Source organism: Pterocles gutturalis, unplaced genomic scaffold, assembly GCF_000699245.1.
Source record: "Pterocles gutturalis isolate BGI_N339 unplaced genomic scaffold, ASM69924v1 scaffold5868, whole genome shotgun sequence".
NCBI classification, from domain to species: Eukaryota; Metazoa; Chordata; class Aves; order Pterocliformes; family Pteroclidae; genus Pterocles; species Pterocles gutturalis.
Window position 1 is genome coordinate 13296 of NW_010120313.1, and position 25730 is coordinate 39025.

The window sequence follows — 25730 nt, forward strand, 5'->3', positions numbered from 1 at the left end:
TGTCTGACACAAGCTTCCAGTGTATATAACTCTGTTAGATGTGTCCCTGTCCTTTAGAATCAGCATCTCCCCCTTGGTCTCTCATTGGCAAACCATTGTGTCACATGGTCTCATCCTTGTCTCATTTAAATTTCTTTACAGGAGGAAATACACCTTATTGTGTTTCAAAAGTACAAAAAGACAATTCTATAGATAATAAAAAGAAGAGCTACTTGCAAGAGTGGGGTTGTCTCATACAGCACCCAGAAGCTGGAGGAGGAGGAAGGAAAGGGAGGTTTGTTTGGTTTTACACAATATAGACATGAAAGACTGAAGATGCTTCCCAGACTAGGAAAACACAGGGATGGAAAACCTTTATTTCGTATTCAACAATTTTAACTTTGCTGCCCTGCATAATCATGTTATTGCATGATACCTCTCAGTTTGATGTTCAAACGGTAAGTGATTACCTTATTCCACTATAAGGATTGATTCTTATCTCTTACATTCATGGTAATGAATTGAAACTTCACAGAAATTAAATTAGTAAAAAGCAGCCACAAAGGAAGATCCAGATGCTTGTTATCATTTCTTTTTTGCTTACAGATCTATTTGCTTCCTCTGTTTTTCCCTTTTGAAGTCAAAGGAGCAGTTAGAATATCACTTCAGCAGATTAAAGAGATAGGCAGAGGGGTGGGGTTTTTAAATAACGTTTTACAAATTTCCACAGCAAGCCCGTTAGTCAGAGGAGAAGAGACTATAAAGGAGATATTTTGGAAGGTTTATTAAAAATGACTACAGGAATTGCACACCATTCCTTTTTTTGAGCTAAGTGTAAATTATTGCCAGAAGGATCACTACACTTAGAAGCTCTTGTAAGCTGTCCCGCACCTAGAGGTTTATTAACATACACCACTCTTCTATAAGACTTCTTTCCTTCCACTGCAAGCTGACTTTTTTTTTGTTTTTGTATTCCAAGGCTTGGTATCGCTGAAGTGCAGTGTAAAATTGTGGCTATTGTTGGCCTCTTTACACACTGTTCCTAATTTAACAAACAGAGCAGTTTAGAAGGTCAAATAGGAAAACAATATCTTTAGAAAATAGCAACTTCTGTGGCTTTGAAATAAAAAAAAAAAAAAAATCAGTGCCACAATGTTTATCTCCTCGGTTCATGAAGCCATAAAATAAGTACAGCACCGTGAATCATCTCAAAACTTCAAAGCTTGTATGCCCAGTGTACCATTTTAGAGCTATTAAGTTGTACAGTTACTGTACTTGTAGTAAATAGTTATACAACATTATAGCAGCAGTGCCAAATTTTCACTCTTGCAACAAAATTTCTCTAAAGCTACAGTCTTTACCATGAGCTCACTGTATAAGCTAGTAATGCTTCTTACCATCTCAAGAGCTACTGCAAAAAAAAAAAAAAAATTGACCATTACATTGAAAATACCTGCTTCTTTTAGAGAATACAGTACTCCAAATATAGATGTTAAATGGTATGCATAGTAAGTGAATAATGAAATACAATAAGTTAATTCCTTTGATATACCAGCATTTCTGTAGAAAAACAAAGTAATAGTTTTGCGTTACATCAAAGACCATCATGAAAATTTCCTAAACTAAAAAAACCTCATTCGGTGAGACTGAAGGTCTATATCTATATCTATATCCCCAAGATGTTATGTAAACAAAGAAGAAAACAGAAAGCTGTATCTTTCAGGAATACATGATTCAAAAATGAGCAGAACATCTATTCATCTACACTGGCACCTTGCCTACATGTGATTTTTAGTGATTTGCCCCAGTTAAATGGTAAAAAGCTCAATTTACATGTGTGTGTAAAATCTAGCCGGTCACAATCTGTTTGCACCTGGCTTATGTGCAGCTGCCTGCTATTCCAGCTGGCTGGGGTGATTGGAAAACTTCTTACTGAAGCCATCGGGGAAGATTAAAGTCAAAATCCCCATTAGGCCATGTAAAGAGCAATTCCCATGTGGCATCCTGAAATTTTTATATGTCATAGGACACTGTACAAGATTTTTGTTCATGTAATCTGGCAAACCCAACTGTATCAGTGGCCAAGGTTTCAAAGGAAAATTAAAACAAGCTTTTATGCATTTGGCATAATATGAATTGCGTTGTCATGGCAGAACTCTGTTATGACCTCAGTTAGCAATCATGTTATACTTAAATACTGAAGATCACATTTTAAGGTTATGCACAAGAAACTGCCACAAATTCTCTTTTCCCCAGCAATTTATTAACACCACCAAGCCTGCAGAGTCAATTTAAGCAAGTTTGAACTAATACTGAACAAGTTGCAAGGAAGATTTAGACCACTTCTCACCTTCCCATTCAGAGCATGTCCGCAAAGATACCTCATCTTGGAGATTGTCCTCAGCATGTCTTTATAACAGATCTCTGCCTACATTATGCTACACAGTCCATCATAAATTCATTTTCATTACTCCTTTTTGTAGGAGTACAAAGTTACCTTTTTCTTCTTCCATGTTCACCTGTTTACATCCTCAGAAGGACTGCCTGACCAAAACAATATCTTTATTAATTACTTTGACACACTCTCTCTTCTTTAAAGCCTATGCACCAAAATGAACTCCAAACATGTCCCCCAAAGTCCTTACACTTATTAGTAAGCTCTATCTTAATTGCATTTCTGCTCTGTTAATATCAATTTCTTGCTTCCTCAACAAATATGCTTTCAACCCAGCTGCTCGTATTTACTTTGCTCCTTGCTTTCCTGCAGTTAAGTGCCTGCATTTAGCTAAATGAACTTGTGCAATGCTTCCAAGGCTTGAGAGGTGTGCATAGGAGAGGCTGTTGTCTAACTGCTTTTTTTTTTCTCCTGGTAAAAAGCACATTCGCTTTTTAGAAAAAGATGTTTTTACCCTTGATTCTGAAGCTTGAAACCTTAGTAAATTAGTCGAGAAAATAACTGAGTGGAATCCCACAATGCTGTTGTATTAAATACTTCACCTAACAGAAAAAAATGCTATTCAGCTCCTCTGTTTATGCATAAGTACATTAAAGTCTTCTCTAATTAAGCAGTATTGCATAACTCCTAGTAATAATGGAGTATTCAAGGGCAACATACTGTGGAAGTGAAAATACAACTTATATGTCCAGATACATTTGTCTTAATGTGCATTTATTGCCAGTACATTCCAGCAGAAGGAAACTTAGGCAAACAGTCCAAGCAAAGGCCCTATCTTTGAAAGGTGATCAACACTTCTAAAATTTAGTATCGGCAGCTAAGAATACTTGACCTTTTCTATGGATCAAATGAGAGATCCGAAAAAAAGATTTAAGCACCTAGCTCCAAAATTCCTACTCCAGAGGACCCAATTTTAGAGGTAAATAAACAATTGAATTCTTTTAAATCAACTTTTTAAAACACTTTGTTTTCTGCTTTTGGTCATGCTTTTGGTCCTCCAAGCCACAACACCAAGAACTAGCAAGGTGTCTAGCACTTTCAGAATCTCCAAACCATTCGTATTCGCTCTCTCCTGCTTTATGACTGTCCTTTGGATGACTGTTTGTATAGTACCTAACAGATCAAATTATGACTGGGAAATGATTTATTTTTTTTAAACCAGAGTTCACCAGTTTTATATCAAACCTCACCTGTTAGAGTACTTATTATGCACATACATAGAGTCATTTGGCAATTAACAGGCCCATTTTTTTAATGTAACACTGAATATACACAAAGAGTTGATAAACTTACACATTTGATTTTCCAATTTCAGAAACTTGCTTAGGAATTAAGGGATATATTTGCTAAACCAGGCAAATTTTTGATCTTCAGATGCAGTCATCTTGTGACAAGGGGTTTTAGAGAGACTTCTGAATAACAAACAGATCTGAGTTCCCTAACAGTGTTACTTTGTACCTAAACACATTTTTGTTAATTATATTAGCTATCAAAGTCAAATGTCATAGAAGACAAATATTTCCAGTTGGACAACATAATGAATTTAAAATATGGTATATTCATGTTGAATGTAAATTAATGGATTTTAACAGACTTAGACAAATTATATCTCTAAAATCAGTAGAAAAGTCATTTGAATTTATCTGTTTTGATAGTAAATAGCTTTAACACTATGGACATATGTTAATTTTTCAAAAGCATTTTGTAAAGGCATGATCTAAAGCATAACTAAATTAACAGGAGAATCCGCCCTTGACTTGAACAGACTATGGATCAGGCCTTAACCACTGTGACTTTGTCAAGAATAAAATTCTCAGGTGATTTCTTATAAGATACGATGAGAAATGAAACACACACAGACTCTCATTGATCATAGCTGGAGCCCACAAAGTGACATGTGAAAAGTGGTTAAAAGGGAACCCATGAGGACTGGAAAAGACTCAGATTTTATGGGTTATTGATTTACCAGGAAGAGTCTTGCCAAGTTTAAATGAAGGAAAACAGAAAAATGGCATAACCCGGGTGTAATGTTGTTAAGGTAACACACTATTTGAGTGAGAGCTGTGGTAGGGTTCTCTAATATGCCTTCATAAAGCAGCTACATAATTTTAATTAAATAAATGTTTACAGTAAAAATTTAAGAGATCAGAATCCCAGTGAATTATAAAGTAAGAATTACTATGTATGCCAGTATTAATACAAAGCTAAAAGTACACCATGTGTGATAGATTTCTAATAAACATTTAAATGTTAACTTATGAGAAGTAGTCTTGTAGACTGAAATTTTAAAAGATTATGAACTTCAATTACAAAACTACTCTCTCATTTAATACATGTAAATGATACAAATTAATTAAACCACATGAATGAATGTGCAACATACCAAAAATGTTACGTATTTCCCACAATTCTGCAATTCCATTCCAGAAAAGAGGGGCCATAACTCAGCAACCATAATGCATCAAAATTATAAAGATAAAAACATGTAGTTCCAGTAAGAAAAAAAATTCATTAAAAAATTGCTATTCTGGCTCTGTTTTTCAGACCCAAAACTCATGAAAGATCTGTAATTTATTGTCAAAAAGATAAACTGGCAATTAAATAAATAATACTAATAATTATGGGCTCATAATTATGACTTACATTACAGACATAAGAGTAACCCTTTTATCAAAAGAGATCTAAATAACTAACATAATTTGATGAGATCAAGTTGATTAGATTTGGCTTTCAGTAATTTGTTTTTATCTTTAATTTAGCTGGATTTATGAAAAAAAAAAAAAAGCTTTGCAATCAAAAAACTGTCCAATATTCCATAGTGTGAGGAAATATCTTTTCTTGAATAGATCTTTCTTCAAAAGTCACTTACATTGCACTATAGTTTTTTATCAACCAATATAACCTAAAATTTTTGGGTTTTTAATGTATTTATACTTAGGTGAACAATTTGCATGAAATTAGAATATATAGTATGAAAACCAGGATGTATTTTTTACTATTGGTTTGTCATGTAGAGGCTTTCATAGTCCACTGGGGCTTTTTTTCCTTACCTGGAACTCTCTTTGCCCAGTTGATCATGTGCACTAATTCTCTGTCTGCAAGGTTGGTCAACAGGGTCATCATAGAGGCTTCATTGAATGGTCTATTTGGGTCATATTCAGAATAAACTATGGGTGGCTCAGCTTCCAGCAAGGCACTGACCATCTGTTCTGCCGTCAGGGACAGGGCTGGACTGTTCTTCTTGTTATGTTTAACCACCAGCGGACTTGTCCAAAGGGTGGGAGCTCGTAGCTCTGTAGAAGAAGCCTCCCCATTCCTGGAATCCTGCTCCTCTCTTTGACGTTTTTGTTTCATCATTCGCCCACCTCTACGGTCTTTCCGGATTCCTAGAGACACACAAGAATATAATGAACTCCTTTCCTTGAATGTATGCATTACATACACATGGCTTCAGCCAATCGGCGGCTGCTGTTGACAGACCCAGGTAGCATTAAATCTTGGTTGATTTTCTGAAGACTTCTTCCTATATATGGAATCTTACATGGGTAGTTGGAGAGAAAAACTATTTTTCAAAAGTATAGTGTCAGGAATAGTGCACTCCTTCCTAAAATTCATATCTGACTAGTGACAGTGTATAGCTGTCTTAGCCCCACAAAAGGCAGTCAGTAATTGGGAATAAATAAAATATCTCTCTACAGCACAAACTTCAAAGTACTTCCCAGCCTCTAGCAGACAACTATTCTATAAATGATCAATGATAACTTAATGATCTGAGTGGGCCAGATGGATCACAGAAGTAGCTCTCAATAACTATCCAAGAAAGTTTTGCTCAAGTTCACCAATTATTTTAATTAAACATCATCTTATTACTGAGCCTGTGATCTTCATAATTACATAAAAAACATCCCAAAAAGTTCCCATTAAAAGATGAGCTTATACAGCAATAAAGAATGCCATACAAGTAGATAAACAGAAGCAAGAAAAGGAAAGATAATTGCAACCTCTGAATCGAATGTGGGAGACCTGCAGTCAAAAAGCTGTAATAACTGCAACAGAAACTGTCTTTGTCATTACTGCACATTTCTGAAATGTGCTTAGCATTGTATGACCCTGAACCTTGGGATATTATCAAGTTAGCCATACCAATTAGAACAACAACATGAGACCTTACAGTGGAACAAAATCTCCCTTTGTGGAAAGGTTACAAGAAAAACATAATGATAAAACCCATGCGGACTCCAGCCATAAAGGGAAGATTAAGTCTGGCTCTGAGTGGGGGAGGCGCAGGGATTTTGAGGCTGAGTTAAAAACTTAAATCAATCAGCAAATGGGGGTGAGGGACAAGCAAGTAAAAAGGAAAGCACACAAGGAATTGAGCTGTGAGGAGAGGCAGCTTATGATGGAGCTTGTTCTGGAGTTCTCATGCAAGATGGAAAAGCAGCACTAGTCCCAGTTTCAAACTATTCGAGAAACAGAGAAGAGAGAACAATTTAAAAACAAACAAACAAACAAAACCCCACAGCTTTCAGAACTGCTGCCACTTTCAAGAGATCAATAGAGGTCTTTCTGATGGGTGGGAGAGTGGGAAACACAATCTTTGCTCAGATTTTTCACACCACAAATATTTAAACCTTTAGATTCCCAGTCTTTGTTAGCAGCATCTTCATCTCACATCCAATATTCCTTCATCTAAGTGTTGGATCATATCAGCAGGTGTTATTTCCCAATCTCAAATGAACAGAAAGAACCTTTGGATCTGTTTGCCTCTTTGAATATGGTGATACTTTCACTGAACTAGTACTTGAAGATTAAACACTTTAAGTCTAATTCATTCAAAATCTAGTAGGCCTCCTGATTCTTTTCTGTTAATCTTTCCAGATAAAGCGAGGTCAATAAATCTTTCATCACTCCTACTGCTTAACCTTTCTACATTTGCCATTTGTTAAACTAGTTGTAAGCCAAAAGTCTCAAGTGCATTGCTGCTCCAATTTTTCATGCAGCAATAGCATTGTTTTCCCACCACTAAACTGTTTCTTTTTAGGAGAGGAGGGGAAGATTCTTCCTATTAAGAAAAAAATGCAAGATTTATTTTGAGAAAATGTTATTTTATAGTTAATCTCATTGGTAGCTTACTTCATTGCAATACTCAATAACATGCATGCTCTATCTGTAACAGATATTTTTGTTGTATGCTTTATATCAATGTAATTTTGTTGAATTAAAATTTCCCTATGAAACATGCAGATATAATCATGTGAACAGACCCACATGGTTCACACACACTAAAACATTTGTTAACTTTCTCACATCCCAAATTCTACAGCTACTCATCTAGCAATTTCCTTCTGAAGAGTTAAAAGCATCCTTGGAGCCTGTACTGTTCAACATACTCATGAATAGATGGACTCAGAACAGACATAATTCAGAAACAGGATCCTAGGGTTATAATAATACTATAAAACCATCAGATAAGTTAGTTTAGAAAGTAAATAGAAGGCTAGAAATTACTAGGAGAGGAAAGGCGGACAGAGCAGCTCTATAAATCACAGAATTTATTAACTCATGAGGCACACTACAATGTACACTGTGCAGTTCTTTTCTTCCCATTTTAAAAAGAGAGATAAAAGAAATTAAAAAGGGATAAGAGAAAGACAAGTAAGATGATCAGAAGTGTGAAACAAGTTTGGTGTGAGAAACAGCTAAATTGACAACCAGATACAAGACTCCAAAATCAGGAGTAGCAAGAAGATGAATTAGGTACGAATGCTCACTCTTCTCTTCTAGTGTAAGACAGTATCAAATGAAACTACCCCATGCAACGTTCAGGACAGACGAGTTTCTTTTTCACACCGTGCAGAAGCAAACCTGAACATGTGAATACATTAGAAGTTGGTATATGTTAGAAAGCTGTAGGCCAAACCTGATGGAGAAAAGAATCCATTAAGGGTTAATAAACACAAACAGGGTACCTTTGCCTTAAGTCTTCATGGCATAGATTACTGGAAGATCAGAAAGGATTTTTTTTTGTTTTGCTTTTTACTTATTCGAGGCCTGCCTTGTTAACTAAAACAAGGATGTGATGAGAATGTGACATAACAGAGGGAAGGTGGCAAATTTAAGCACACTTAGATATTTACAAATCAACTAGATTCTAAATAAGAACATTTTTTTTTTTCATTTGTCTGCAAGCTTCCCACTGGCTTTTCTTACACTTGAAAAAAAAGTGGTGCATTGAGCAAAGTTGAACATAACCAGTTTGGAGGAGATGACCCACACAAATTTATTTTTACATTTTTATTTCAGGATTTAAAAAAAAAAAAACAACTAACCAACCAGCCATAGTAAGCCTAGATTGGATTTGTAGAGACCAGATGTGAAAAAAAGTCAGTAAGAGTATGCATTCCTTCTGCATCCCATCAGCAGTTTTTATGATCACAGACAGAAAGGTCTTTGAATCTGTATAAGCATCCTACTCATCAGAGATTTATAGAAATTACTACTAACTCTTCACCTTACCCCTAGATGGACAAGCAACATAGTGATTTTATTATTCATTTTCTTGGATCAAATAAGAGTGAGTATCTCTCTGAAAAATGCAAGTGCCTCCAAATCTCCTTCAACTTAATCAAATTTTATCTCTATTAAAAAGAGATAATAGTCATGCACAGTCACTAATTCCAGAAAAGAGAACTATGTCAAGCTACAATTTAATTGCCAAAAGTGCAATGATCCTGTAAGGATTTTTTTAAACATATGAATGCATGAATTTTGATTCCACAGTTCAGCCAATAAAGGAACCTGAATTGCCAAATGTTATGAAAAACTATATTCTACCAAAAATGGAAGTACTATGTATCCTGCAAAAGCTCTAAAACAATTTTCACTTGAGTTTTAAAGCTCCAAGAGACAAGATTTTCAAGGGCAGTTTTATAAAGCTTCATATGTAAATTGAGTCAGCCTTTTAGATATGGAGGGAGGTTTCAAAACTGCTGAATAATTAAATACTTCAGTCAGTAGAACCTGATCAGCAGTAAAATTGCATATGGACTGTGGAAGCAGTGTTAACCAAACCAAATATTTTGCTAGTGTTTTCCAACATGTGATTAAAATGAAACAAAAATTAATTTCTAGATAATTTTTAAAAAATCTTAAATTAGGAGTGTATTGGATGAACATTGAATCTCAGCCATCCAACAGACAGCTTCTTTCTACCTACTTCTAAGAACAGAACTCCACTTTTATATCTTCAGTATTATACAAAATATTGAAGAATATTTACAGGAAGAAGAGGTGCAGAACAAATAGAAGAAAATTTGCTTTGCTCAGTGTGAATCGTAGAAATACGCATTTTAGATATAGTCCTCTAACTGTGTTTTAGTATACAGATTTTCAGCAAATCCTTTTTTGCCTCTCTGTATCAGAGGTCATCAGTTATTGAGAAGGCTCGAGGCACTTCCTATGTAGAGACCAGCCTCATGAACACAAACTCTCCTTGACCTGCAATCTCCTGGATCACCTCAGAGAAGATGACATGTCAGCCCTGAGCAATGTCCACAGCCTAAAAAATTTTGGACTTTCTTGAAGTTTCTGTCTCAAATACATCTCTGTGCTTTACCTTGCAAACAATCTGCAAAATCAGTTACTAGAACTGTGACACATATTTAACAGTGGCAACAGAAACAACATTTTGCAATTTTCTGGAGGCAAAGGATACTAACAAGATCATACCATAAGGTGATTCAGTGTAGGTCACACCAATGATTTCTATGTTTTCTAACATTTGAGAATTGCACTTTGCAACTTCAATCAACCATTTATATACTTTATTGATACACATAATGACTGTACATGTCATACACAGAAATTGATTTTCCATCAATTTAATTGTAGCTGTCATTGCATGACACACACAAGTCACCTGACCACACTGCTCTAGTTTGGGAGAGGACATAACTATTTTATTGAAAAACGTAAGTTAAAACTTGTGAATTTAGGCAGGAACAATATCTTTTATCTTGCAATAAGTGATAAGGTATTTTTCTGCACATACAGCACAACCAGAAGCGGTGGCACATTTGACTTCAGAATTCCAGGTCCATACAGTGGGATGAGACAGTATTTTACCCCAGAAACTGCTATATAAGGTCTACTGGAAATAGGAGGGCTTATTTCCCATTTTATAAACAAAGAATTTTACCTGCTGTTTCATATGCTTTCTATGCATGTAATTGAGTAAGATTTTGGATATTCTCCTGTGAGAATATTTAGGAAAAGAGAGATGACTGGTGAGAGCTGTCACTCCACCTCAGGAGCTGATATTTACAGGAGAACAAGGAAGAAGAAGAACTCTTTAACAGTCAGCTTTCAATGAACTGCTCTGCTGCTTCTCTGTCTAGCCCCAGAAGACAGGGCTGTAGCACCTAAGAATTCACAGGAAAAGCAGAACAGATAGAAAGAAAAAACAAAACAGCTAGGAAGAGAATTGATGAGATCTGAAGGGGAGAAGACAACTGAACTAATGCAGACAATAGGATTAATTAATGTCTCTAGGATATATTTAATATCCAGGACATAATTACTGGTAAGTAACTCTAATTGCTCCCTGCCTAGTTTTCCGTCACTTTATACACTTCCAGAGGTGACGCACTCCACTCAGGTTAATACTAACATATTTTTTTTCTGGTTTATCTTTCTTGTTTCAGAAGGAAGATATGGTATTATCTTTTATTTTTATGCAATGACTGAAAAAAAAAGTTTATCTTAATAAAATACTTGCTTTAGGATATAGCAGTCAGTATATCCATGTGTCTTTTCCCTCAAAATACTTAACTGCATCCTGCCCTTGCATTTTCTGAGTTTATACTGCAGTAGACGTTTTGAAAGTACTGAAAGAATAACTTTTTAATCCTTAACTCCTTTCATGGGCAACGTCTTGACAGAAAAAGCTAGTTACTCGTCTCTCTTTACAGAAACACAAATTAGGGGTATATTGTTTACTTGGGGCTTTTTGGTTTTATATGATCTACAGTAAAATTCATACAATTTTTCTTTGATCTACAGTAAAATTCTGCTTCTAGTGGTTTCTGTAGTTGTCATAACATATATCTTCATAATCATATGAGTAGGGAAAAAAAATAACTGGTCATAGGTTGTAGTGATAAAGCTGTGAGATCTCAAGTACTCTGTTATTAGAACACATTTTTGTATCTTTCACCTGAGGATCTCAGGGTTCTTATAGTCATAATGGTTTTAACTTCTCAAGAACTTGAAAGATTAAAATCAATGTACAGAAACTTAAAATCACCCAGTAAGCACGCAAGAAAATTAAAAGCAACACCTCAGTCACCATTGGTAAACATTACCCATTTCATGCATGTGTGCATTACTTACAAAACATTTCAAGCTAAAACTCTAGGCACACAAAAAATTTTCTTTTTCTAGCGTATGCTAGCCCTGATGCGTACAAATAACCAGTTTATCTGTAGGTACAGTCTTGGCTTCCACATTGCGATTCAGTGACAATAGAAAGGCTTTTTAACAAAATAACATAAGATAGTTTAAATATTAGTGATTACATATAGTCATAATTTGAGCAATGGCCCACTATTTTTATACTGCTGCAAGGAAAACATATTCACTTCAATTGCATTTCAGATTCTTTACTTCCTTAGGTTACCAGAAGATATTCGGTTTAGAGGGGAGGTCCATGAAAATAACAAATCCATGAACAAATCCATCCTGTTCCCCCTTTTTGACAAAGTACCATCAGAGAAGCAGGATGCTGTTGGACTAAATACTAATTAGTCAGAATATTTCAAATCACAGACAAACATAATCTCTGTCACAATATCTTTTTTTTTTTTTTGTCCCCTAGTTGCTCAGAAACCCCATAAACAACATGTGAAATGTTTCACTACTGTTCACCATCTTTCCATTACTGCCAATGCCTTGCCATCCTGCAGTTCCCACACTTAGTTCACTCAGGTGGTCATAATGCGTCTCACTCACTGTCCCAGCCATGGGCACACGAATGCAACCACTGCTCACAAGTCATCCACGTGTAACTTTGAGCGCTAACGCTAATGGTACGCGGGCAGCACTCTGTAAATCCTTGCAATAGTCAGTGCTCTACAAATTAACCTCCACTTTGTACTTGACAGACATTCGGATGGCATTTCAAACACTTAAACTAGTGGAAACAAAGTAGTTTTGGAAACTTGACAAATCAAAACGTAATGACAAGCTAAATGCCAGAACTGGAGAACCAGAGTTCAGTTTCTAGGCAGCAAGTGTATAAGCAATAGCTTCTCATTCGTATCAGAGTTGTTTGGTGTCTTACTGGAACTTATTTTGCAGAATAAGTAACCTTTAACCCAAGGAGAAGCTCCTACTTAAAAACTTTGCTCAGAAATTAGTTTTTAGCTTTGAAGATTTTCTTCCCAGTTTGTGGCTTCCCATAATGCAGACTTTTCTTTTTACTGCTCCCTACCCATTTCAGCAACAAGGCTGCTGCAGCTCCTAGGAGGAACATGTTCAGAACCAGGCTGGTGGAAACATTGTGAGAAAGAACAGCCTTATATACAGGAAAAGACTGCAACACCTAGGTTAAACAGGATTATAAAATTAAGATGTTTGACTCATAAATAAATTGGAGGAAAAAAAGTCAGAGTGGGAATAGCGAGTGGGAGGATGGCGTGTGAATGGTGCTGAAACCCCCTGCAGCAGTCAACAGTGTGTGGCCACATTCTGGGAGGAAAAAAAAAATCATGTCAGGAAGGAAAAGCAATGTTTGGGTTTTTTCTAAGAGGACAATAAAAAGACAGACCTATGATTAATTTTGGAAACAGTGGTGAGTAAATGGTTTACCAGCTAATCTCCCAGTCTAGAACAACCTTTGAACATGAGGTTCTTTGTCCGCAGTTCTGCTCCTCACCAGCAGACCCCAGATGATAAGAGACATTTGACACTTCTATATACACACACAGCTTTGCAGCATTGGTGACCTATAATTTTGTCAGTTTGTCAAAGTATTTCAAAAGTGCTTGGAAACGCCTTCTCTTCTGAACAATTCTGTTACTCTTGCAGACTGATCTACCTCATCAGAATTATGTTGAAAATTGCCAGAGAGAAGCAATATCTGGTGTTTTGTAAAACAAACCCTATTTGAGAACAAAAGACTAAATATATGTGGTAAGTAAAAGAGATTATAAATAAGTAGACATCCTTCAGAAAGCTAGAGACTATAACGTTGGTCCTCATACTGTACTGTATCTCAGAATGATGGTCCTTCCAATGTGTTTTTGAGAGCTTTGAGATTTTGAGAGATCTTCAGCTTGGTTCTCTCTACATAAATATGTTATTTGGTCAGAGGAAAGTAACATTACTTTCCAAATTCAAATTTTGTAGGCTTAATAAATTAGTTTTTTTTAATATGATTCAGACAACCAGCTTCTTTTTTTCATATCCATTTCTCTTTTAGAAAATCAAACAGACATGTAAATTGTGCTGAAAACCCATCTGGGTTGACAATTACTTTAAATGAGAAACATTGTCTGAAATCTTCTAAAAAAAATAATCATAAAATAATGCCTAATCTTGAACAGGCCTGCCTCAAGTGACAGTGCTTAACAGCCTGGTTTCTGACAAGGATATCTAGAGACTCAGTAGTACAAATAAATTACAGATTTGAGTTTGGTCTGTGCACCTGGATATTGCAATTTTTTCTGCTCCTGAGTGGTTGATGAATACTCTATGTCTGTTTACGTGGGTGGGTTTTCTTCCAAAAAAAATGCCTCTCATTCCAGCTCTGCCACCTGTTTGCTCAGTGATCAAGACACTTTACATACCACAGTGCCCCAGTATTCCTACCAGCCATGATGCAGATCATAAAACTGGTCTTCCATGTAGAGTCTTTAAAGACTTGGTGACAAAAAGTGCTGTTAACAAGCAGGCAAATGTAATTTGACATCTCTAATGACTAGTCATAACTTACAGTTTGAGAACCAACTATCTACTAATTACAGGTAAAGGTGCAAGACATGATTCATCCTAACCTGTAGGAGAAGTTCAATTAATCCATCACTCAAAAGAAACCCTACAAGTGCCGACACTCCTGCACAAATCACATGAAGTTTTGGCTACAGTAAGGGTGGCAACAGCCCCATTTCTAGGCAATATTTACAATGAAGCCATAGATATTTCAGAAGTCACTATAAAGCCTTTACAGGAAGCATACATTTAATTATATTTTCTAAAAGCCAAGTAGTTTTCAGAGTATGAGTCGATGAGTATAACTCTTAATGACAGCAAGAAATTCTAACTGCTACATTTTAGAAATCAGATAAATTAATTAGCATATTGATGCTATTTGGCCTGATAGATCAGGACTAATAGTACTAGAACTGAACTGCCAAACCAAGTGAAGAACCAAAAGCTCTAGTACTCTAGAAATTTCCCATGCTCAGCAAGGAGAAAACACCAGCTGTTCTGACCTGCAGAGGCTTGCCCAAAACTGGTGAATGCACAGTGACACCCTGAGGGACCTGTAGTATGAACAAGTGGCAGACAGAGGTAGAGACACTGCAAGGATCCCAGACTTCATTTAAAATTAACTAGCAATTTAAATGGAGACTGTCTCGTTGCTGTATCTATTCCAAAGTAATATCACAACTAAAATAATTCCTAATTAGGAATTTTTAAGTATGTAAAGGCCAAAAAACAAATGTAAACAAATATACAGATATAATTAGCTTTACAATATCAAACAAGTGTCCAAGAGTAAAACAACAAAAATTTTGCAGTATTAAAAATGTTTTTATACAACTAGCTATAGCATATAGATAAGCATAAGACAGGTTGTCCAATCTCCACCTGACTGTAAAAGGTCTTAAATAACCTTGTCTAAATTCAGTGTTGAGTCTGCTTTGAGCAGGTGGCCCAACAAGTCCTGGAGTTCCTCCTAGCCCAGATGATTCTGTGAAGTGGAATAGAAAGATAAAGTATTTTTGGCAAAAGTGTTCACAGGAACGGTTTCTCCTTCTTATTTTAGGTGCAAAACAGTGGAATATTATGTTTCGGGATAATTCAATGGCAGCAATCCACTTTGTGTACAAAGGGGAAAAAGAAACATTTCACTAAAAAACCTGGTTTCAAGTCCATCTTCTTTTCCAGGAGGCTGCTCTAAACTCACAAAACCTTGCTTCAAATGCTACTTGAGCACATGCTTTCAGCCCGTTAATTACATCTCAAAAATGAACATTTCCCCTACATTTATCAGGCCTCACCTACACAGTTATTGGGCTTAGTACAGAACAGTATGTCTAACAAATATCATAAAGGTTCTCCTCAGATAAAATAGTTTCACATTGTTAAACTATTTTCCTCCATTGACTAATTTCTATTTTTACTGTATTTCATTAAATGATAATTACATGGAAAATTAGAAAGTCTAGAGCCCTTCGCGTGGTTGCATCAGATATCGATTTACCTCTCCTTTTCAGAAGGCTTTTAATAACTCTCTAGCATTTTAGCATGAAAAAATATAACATTCAGCAAGGAAGCATAGCTCTCTCCATTTAAAGATAAAAATCAACAAGGTTTGTCTTCAGAGGATGGCAAATTTGCCAAAAGTTGTTGTTTTTTTTTTCCCCTGTAAAAATTTGTTTTAAACTTCAGCAACATTGTCACACTGAACCAGAATGAATTCCCATGTGGTTATGGGTGGCTAAATATTTCAAGAGAATGTAAGAGAAATGATCCCACAGAGCACTTTATGTTAAATCTGCCTTGTCACACATGAAAGGAGGGGAAGAATGTAGCGTGCTAATAACTAGAAATCCCCATTTATTTACACTATAAAAATGCTTAATTAATAAATAACAATAAAAGTAAGGTGCTTTTGGTTTCAGAGAATGAGGTCCTTCAGAGCCAAGTCATCAGAAAGACATTAAAACAATGAATACATGGAAAACTAAATCTGTATTGGAGAAGAGGTCACCTGGACCATGCCTATGCTTGGAGCTTCAGGATTGCAACTGCTGTAAAAACTCCATTTGGAGGCCGGGACACCCACTGTATGAAATAGTAACTTCGAATATACTTCTCCAAACCAGAACAGAAATAATCTTCAAGAAAACATCAGTGGATCATAAACAAAAACAAGGCTACTCCTCCCTGCTAATCAACCAAAACAAAGAGGGACATGTCAAAGAGCTTATTCCATGTGACTGCTTTATCCTCACGTGCAAACAGGGGTGCACAGACTAAATAAAAACATATAATTTTAGGGTGTTTTTGGCTTATTCACAGAGAGTGAGTAAAGCATTTGGACAAAAAATAACAGCTATAAATTCTACCTCAGATGCTGACTACATCAGCAGAGATTCTGGCAGTCTAATTGTCTCTTGAAGCAACACAGTAACAGATGCAGAAGGAAGCACTTGCAAACATAAGTGAAGAGGAAGAAAATAACTCTTCAGTACTGAAAGAGTTTTTTTAAAGATTAAAGAACAGTGGGACAAAAAAAAAAAAAAAAGATAAAATTTCCACAGAAGCTCATAAATAAATGTTCCTACAGCATAGCTCAAGAGCCACTTGAAGGCTGCATTTTTTCTCAATGAAGCCCCCAAAACATACTTCAGTTATGTCTACTCTATTAAAAGTAATATATATGTACTCTTTCGTGCTGCATTAAGTCACCAATTATGAGAAGAACCTCAGCAACCATAGTTTATAATCTATATTTAAAATTAACCAGAGACATTTAAACTAGATTTTATCTAGCTTCCCCCATATTTACTTAAACTCAATAATTAATATCAGCTATTGCTCAGAAGTTAAATGATAGATAAAAGTCACAAGTCAGCAGCTTTGACGATTTATTTAGGAACCTCAGCTAATTCAGTGCAGAAGGAATACTAAGATCACATTTAGAGAAAATAAAAGATTACGGCTGTTTTTCACTGTGTCTAAAAGGTATATCGTCATAGGCAAATTGTGGAGATAGATATGAAATTGAAATATGACACAACTAAAGGTTTTTCAAATATGTGATAGAATTAATGCCTTCAAACAAGGCAAATCCTTCAATGTGAACAAAAGGAGAAAATTTAATTAAAAATATTCAATCAAGAGAAGTATGAATTTTTAGAGAAAAATGTGGACCTTAAGTTAACCGCATCACTACACGATTCAAGTATGTTGAAGAAAAGTGTTATTATAAGAGATCTATTAAAACAGAAAAGCTTAAGAGAGCTCCTCAGAGAAATTAAAAAAAAAATAAAATATTTAGAAGCATTTAAAAGTTAACTCTTAAAAGTTATGCCAGATGCCATTCCAAAGGTGATGGAATATTCACTTAACCTTTTTCTTCCTTTGAGAGAAATGTGAAAATTATCAAGTACTACCTAAAGAAAAGGATTTCTTTCTCTCACAGCTACGTGGACAATACAGGATTGGCAATCAGTCCAGCACAACCTTGAATTATTCACTTCAACCTACATTAAATTTACTTTTCTTGAATACTTCACCTGCAGGCATGCCAGATTTATAACCTGCAGCAGAGGAAATCCAAGAAATTTTCCCCGGACTTCATAAAATAAATATTCTTAAACTCTTGCCCATGAACCAGTGGTGGATTTCAGTGCATTATTAGTGGTCCTATAGGACCAGGCAGAATTTATGCACTTGATCTCCATGCTTGTAAATTCTGAGCTTAGTTAAAACAAACAAATGGACAAACAAACAAAACCCAAAATACATTTACTATTTTTGAACTGACATTTGCTGTACCGATTATAGAAATCTTACAGCATTGCAAAAGGAAAGGATGAAATCCACAGGACTTTAATCAAGTGAGGGTCATTTTATGAAATTAAAATTCCAAAACATCTGTATTAGAAAGAAAATTTGGACAAAATTCTAGTCTTTTTTTGGACTTCTTTAATCTACAGAATGCTAGTTGAGAATTTTGTGCAATTTTTATGTGATTGAAACAATCATGCATGGAACAATGAAAAATCTATTACAACATGCATCTTAGAGAAGAGATATGAAAAACATCAAACTGGTATAGTGGAACATTAATTAAATACATATGAATATAATGAATGGAAATTTGATGAATGAAAGATATAATATCATCAGCCTAAAACATAATATATCTTAACTATAATCTGCCATACGTGCAAGAGTCGAGGCTAAAGCTGCATGGCAAATTTCTGTATGGGATTTTCTGATTTTATTTTGTTTTATCTGAACCTTTAACTTCTCCAGACCATAGCTGTGATACTAATTACATACATTTCACTTCAAAGAGTTCTAGCTGTATATACCAGGATGTTAAGACAGAAACAAAAAAACCCTTTGTTTTTGTTTTATGCTACTATCTTAAGTGTTAGAACTAAAAAGAGATGTGACACCTTTGTCCTGCTTGCATCCTGAAACTGATTTTAACAGAATCAGTCTCAGCTCTTGCCTAAGCCTTGAGTTGAGTAAAATGCAGATTCAACCTCAAAGCACAGCAACAACGGACTAATTTTCCTTTATTCTTTCTCCCAAGATTCCCGGACTTGGCCTACCTTGACCGCACAGACGGGACTTATAAACAATACTTTGTTGTGGGAAGGGTAAGCATGATGAACTACTCCTCTCTCTTGTCCCACATTTTTTGTGGAATAAATAAGCATTAGGTGTGCCAGAGGAAGGGAAAGTCAATCTAATTTAACAATTAGCTCCTTTCACGCATGGGTTCTAGTCTTTTCTCTTCTGAGCACTTACTAGTTTTCTAAATTTTCCTGTGGAAACAAGTTTCAATAAAGCTAATGATTGCTCTTCATTAATAAAAGCAATCTGAAAATTTTAATAGGCTACAACAAGATTTTCTTCTGCTTTAGAGCAAATATGAAACTTTATCATTTCCTGTTCTTAAATATTCTTAATTCTTAGGAGTTTGGCTTTTTCAAAAGGATTAAAACCAGCTAACTTCTGTCTCCTTTGAGAAATGTAAAGTACCATAACATATATGAGAAAGGCAGTTTTGGATCAACCATGATACCTATGTTACAAAAGAACTCTTCCATCTAAGAATATACCATAGCAATTATTGACTATTGTCATATATTTCTAATTTTGCCTCCAAAAGTTGAACACTATGTATATAAATGAAATAATTTAGTGGTATTCCACTTAAGCCTAAGCATTCAGTGTCTGATTCTTCTTCTCTGACATCATTATTGTATAAGTATATTCCAAGAAAGTGATACTTCTCTCAGATTTGTAATATGAGTGAGCCTTTAATATTGTTATGTGAAATTAATTCATATACAGAAGATGTGGGCAGTACTGGGATAGAGGAATTTGCTTTCCCTTTCACAATCCACACAACAAGTATTACATATTCAGAAGTTTATTTTAATGAATATGGACTGATCTGAGACTACCAATGCTTTTCACAGTGAACTATAAAAAGCTACAAAACCTCAGGTTAAGTTCCATGCATTATGATCATGGAGACTACCATGAGAGACCAAAAAAATAATGAATTAAAAGTATTGACAGAAGAATCCTGACTCCACCAAAGTCAATGTTCCTATTAATTTTGATGCAAATTTGGGCAAGAATAATAACGTGGTATTTGGGAGTTGGTTTTTATTATTATTATTTAATCAGTCTTTCATTGAATACACTTCAGCTCAATAATTAGTTGCTTCCTCCTTTAGGAACCATATTAGCTGTCCAATTAATTTATAAGACAGGAAGGCAGACACCAATGCTGAGAATTTGTTGATTGCTGTGTACGTACCACCTTTCATCATTCCCACTTCGTAGCATTTTCTTAGTCGGCAAGCCTGGCAACTTTTTCTTCTGTTCTTGTCAATGGTGCACTGGTTAGTAGCAGGACACATGTAGTCATTGTGCCCTGTAAAAACAGAGGGAAAGTAAGGACACAGTTAAACTCAAACATAACAAAACTGCCTATAATATTCTTTTACTTTTAACTGAGTATTTAGTGCAGCATCTAACATTTGGAGAAGAAAGTAGGGTTACCGTCACAATCTATCATAAAAGTACTGACACGGGTAGTGAAACTAACATCTATTCACAATACATTTATTTGCAAGTTCTTTAAAAGTATTATTAAAATCACAAATTACAACTTCTGTAGAATAATTAAAATAATGAACAACTAAAGCAGTCACAAAAGATAATAGATTAATATGAACAAGTCCCTTGACTTCCTTGCTCCTAGCCTAAGAAATACAATGCCATCTGGTCCATGTGCCTGTCTTGATGTTGCTGTTTAACCAATAGATTGCACAAAATGGTTAGAGGTTTATAGATTTAAAAACACCTGTGAACAAAACATTTTTAATATCTACCACAATCTGGGGCAGTTAAGAAACAAACAACAGCATAAAATAGAAACACCAACCATTAATTACAATTATTAATTGTATTTCAGGGACAATTCAGTTTCTAATTCCAATTACATGTCTACTGATATGTGCGAAAACTTTTTGGCATGACAAAATCTTAAATTACCATATCCTGCAACCGAGTTGGGTACAGGTACCTTTTCCTTCAGAGCTTCACTTCCTCATTACCCTCTACATCTCAAATCCTGTTACAAACATTCAATCTTCTATTCAAATTTTCTCTTAAAAAATGTGTGTTTAAACCTGCTATAAAATTATTTTCCAACCATAGACAAAGTTTAGCAAGGATAAAAAGGCCTATCTAAAATGATCTTATTGCTATTCTGTATTCTTCTAAACACAACTAAGGTACAGTACACAACGAAACAATTTTACTGCAGAACTGTTTGTTCTTTCTTTCAGGTCAAGGGATCAGCTTGAGGTAGAGTAGGGTGGAGATTTGACAGAGGCCTTGGTCTCATCAAATCATCTATCCTTGACTAGAAATTAGAAAATAAAGTAAAAATTACTATCAAATTACACCAGGAACATCTGCTCTCTAAGGCTACAGAACTGGGATCCAATCAAAATAAGCAGACAAACTGTAAACTTGTTAACATGGTGACAGCTGATTACACACTGTCTCAAATAGACAGGATTATTATTTTTTAGTTCTACTTGATAGAACAGTATAATACTGGAAAAATCTGAACCCACAGGCTTTGCTCCAGGTCTGAGGTAAACAGGTAGAACAGAAACACCACCTCAACCTCAGCATGAAAGACTGTTTTAATTTTCAGTTCCTCTGGTAGGAAACAGACTGTTCTAGATCTAATTTGAAATATTTCACGTGGAAGGAGACACTCTTCTAGACCTAATTTGAAATATTTCACGTGGAAGGAGAAAAAAAATCGAGTCAGAAAGAAAAGAGCCTCAACAATAGAAAAATGCAATAGCTACAGGGAACCAAGGAGCAAAAAGGGAAAGACATGTTTTTAAGAAAATGCACTTTTATTAGGTCACACGAAACAGCAGCAGATTGTAGTGTCTGACCTCAACTGCCAGCCTTGTTTTATAAGCCAAGATCTGAAATAGCATGAGAGAAAGATGGAAAACTCTGATTACTCTTTTTAAAAACTAAGACTTTGACAGAGTATCTGATCTTCTTTCTAGTGAAGTTAAAAGGTAAATTTACAAGGGGAAGAAGCGCAGGCTCTGAATTCACAAATTATTCCGAACACCATTTAGCTCTCTGTAAAATAAGCAGATAAATGTTACCACTTAGGTAAAAGCTGAAGACATGCTTACCACCTTTGCCAGACCAGCTGACGTGCATAAGGTTCAACTCTCAGAAAAAAAAAGTGACAATATGCAAACATAAAAAATCAAGCGGAATCAGTATCAGCAGGACAGCCATCCTGCTCCACAGTGCTTAAGCAGGTGCTAACCTTTTCTTTTGCTCTGAACCCAGATTTCCTTACACAAACTGCAAGTGTTTGGGAATAGGCATTTGGTTTCTAGAATAGTACATAAAAGAATCCTGTTTGTGATAGAGCTACAGTCCCTACTGACAATAACATGATTCATATTTTCACAATTTTGCATTTAAAAGTTTTATCTTAAATATACACTTTAAAGGTTAGCATTATTAGTCTGTTTTTATGCACACAATCTTCTTTCAGAGTACTTGACAGACTTCACAGAATAAAACCCGTGAAATTTTTAACACAAAACAAGAAATATTTGTGTGTGAGGGGCATATTTATTCAGATTACTAGTGCCATAGTAATGTCATTGTTTAGACTTCATATTTGCTGTACATCTAAGAAGATGATAACGCATTTAATATTTCTCATAATTTTGGGTTTAGCTTAACCAACATACGTTCGGGAAACAGGAAAATGTAAGCAACCAGAAGAAAATATTTGATAATTGGAGTATACGGTAGAAATTATTATCAAATTAATCAGGGAAGAAGAAAGAAACAAAGAGAAGAAGGAAAGCAGGTACCTTTCCTGCTTCTCCACGATACCATCTGATTTCAAGCATTCAGTCACAGGAAGTGAGGAAGAAATTTTCTTTTGCAAGGCACAGACACAGACTAGGGCCATGTAGCTTAGAGTGGCATGGAAGGGAAAAGGTAGACAAACACATTTAAGGAATAAGTAAAACACAAAAGTTTTATTTTAAAGTGAAATAGTACAACTCAATAACTCTGCTGTAAAGTGAATTGTCTCTTAACTACTCTACCTTTTATTTTATCCCTAAAGCTCCTCTCTCAGCAAGATTCTGAACAATCTGACTTATTAGAAGGGATTTCTCAGTGGTGGGAAGCGTCAGCATGAAAGTGGGACACATCAACAAGTGCCCAGTTGTCCTGCGCTTTTTTTGTCATGGTATCCAAAGAATAATACATGCTAGAAGAGAGGCTAGTTAGGCCATTTGCATAGTTGATATCATAGGAATACTGAAAGGAAAAAATGTCTTCAATGATCACTGATACTCATCAAGGGAATCACATGCCACTTGGACTCTGTAGTCCGACTGTTTTTTTTTTTTAATAAATGATCAGATAACCTGCAAAAAAATGAAAGGCAGTGAGTTTAATAGGGTAGAACCCCTAGTTTTAATCCCGCGATATGTATGACCTGCACTGTCACGAGCTACAAAGGAAGAGTTTAAGGGAACTACTGGAGGAGCTTGAGGAGAGGTGGTCTGTTTTTCATATGATATCTCATACATTTTACATTTTAAAACAGTAAAAATTACATTAAGTATTTTATTTATTTAGCACTTTATTATACGCTAAGTTCTTCCCAGATCAGAGTGCAAAGATCTGGCTCTTTTCTCAAAGCACTAATTTTAGATGTGACAATCTGTATGATGATGACGACCAACAATGCAGAGGGGAAGGATGAGGAAGCAGAGTGCCAACAAGAAGATAATGTCTGAAATTAAGATGCTTTTAGGTTTATTCTACCCCAGTCTATCGTAATCAGAGCTTTTTCTTAGTGCACATGCAGTCTGACTTTCATCACTGTGATTCACGTGGCTAGTATTATTGTTCAGATACTCATCGCTGTCCGTCTGAGGGTCCTCAAGATAGCTATGGTATATGCAACAGCAGTGCATGCTTGAATCAGAGTGGGTGGATGATTTATCTGTGAGGGCTTCAGTCAGCCAAACACTCCATATTTCTTTAAAGTTAAGTGTTACTATATTCAGCAGAACATTTAAGCATCTGTGTACTTCCAGCAAGTAGTCCCAGCACAGTATATATGGTTAAAGTCAAGTACATGCTTGAGTGTTTCACTGAATTGCAACTTTGAAGAGCTGAGTTGATTTTGTCCATGGCCAGCAAGGATTAAAACTGGAGTCATATTAATATATCATAGGCAATTAAAGTAACTCAGAAATAATTTTTTTCTTAAATATGTAAGCAGTTGCCATATTATATTCCAATAAACACCAAGATTAGCCTGAGGGAATGATTAGTTTAAGCAATACAAAAGTTGTACAAAAAAATGAACTAAAGATACTGACATGTTGGCATGCAAGTTTAAGAATGCTTAATGAAAAGCCAATAAAGGAATATTTTTGTCAGGTGAATTTTAGATGACACCTAAACTGGTGTAGTTGAATTACTCATCATACATTTCAAACAAAGCCAGTAATTATTATTATCCTTTTTACTAATACATGCTTTTCCTTTAATTAATCTTTTATTTTCAATCCTCATGTCACACAAATTTCTAAAACTATCCTTTATCTACCTGCATAAGGCATCTGCCAGGTTACCTGTTACCTGTGAAAGCACCAGGTCCTTCTGTGATCTTATTCTGATAGCGAAATTAACAGAATTTCATACATGTAGGTGAAGGGAAGGCTAGAGTGTAGACTTTATCCACACCTTACGGTGCCAAGCAAGTGATGAGTGGGAAGACTGCAGATGAAAAGCAAAACTTCAGAAAGAATAGCCTCAACAGCAAGTGGAAAATTTTCATAAACAGTAAAAATTTAAAAAACTAGCCCCCGGACATTGCGTATGCTAACCCAGTATGAACAAATATTGAATGCAAAATAAAAAGTTATACAAATTTTAAGTTAAAGTGTCCCATAAAACCACACTGATTGATCTTAAAATCCCACTCTATAACAGGTTTCACAAAAGAACAGAAGGTTATGTCTAACTCCTTTATAAGCACAGACACTCAAATTCATGGCTTAATTATCCTCAGACAAGGTCTTTGGATTTGGAGCTTGGATTATTTTAGGAACTACCCATCCCTGCTGTGAAGACGAATCATTTTCTGTTTTTAAACTAGCAAGATATTATTACATGTGACAGTAAGGAAAAGGGCCTAGAAGATTTTAAAACATACGTCCTTTGCATCCAGCGAGGAAGGCATCCTTCTATGCATACCTTGGAAAGATCACAGAACCACTGAAGAATGAGAAAGGAGGAAAGGTTTAAATCTATATACTCTGTATTATGTCCTTCAGCTGTGTCATGTAGCTCCCACACTTGAGTGTTCACCTTCTAGTAGAATCTTCTTGCCTTCACATATGTATAGCACCATTCACATGAGCAGTTAATTCAAGCCAAGTGATTATGACATTGACCTTTCCTTTAACCTTTCCGTATAGTGTTTCAGCTAACAGGAAAAACAAAGAAAGAGGAATGAGAATGGGCATTGCATGATGGTACTAAACCTGCAGCCATCTCACCAGTTTAATAACTCATGAACACATACTCTGAAAAAGGCTGACATACAGAAAGTATACAGAAGTATAAAATTATATTTTCTACTCCAGCAGATAATTTCAAAGTTTATGTTATTGGCCTTAGTCCTAAAATTTCAATTAGTGTTTCATCTGCTATT

General features: G+C 35.4%; 1 protein-coding gene across 1 annotated transcript in view; it reads right to left on the bottom strand.

Annotated features, from left to right (window-relative positions):
* Positions 1-5484: 5484 nt before the first annotated feature.
* ESR1 (estrogen receptor 1) overlaps positions 5485-25730 on the bottom strand; it is a gene marked incomplete at its 3' end in the record, with an annotated part of 135546 nt that continues 115300 nt past the window's right edge. Inside the window, exons 4-5 of the mRNA XM_010076852.1 lie at positions 20235-20351; positions 5485-5820 (exon numbers count right to left, since the gene is read on the bottom strand). Of these exons, the coding sequence (XP_010075154.1) occupies positions 5485-5820; positions 20235-20351 (453 nt within the window). The remainder of the gene's footprint in view (positions 5821-20234; positions 20352-25730) is intronic.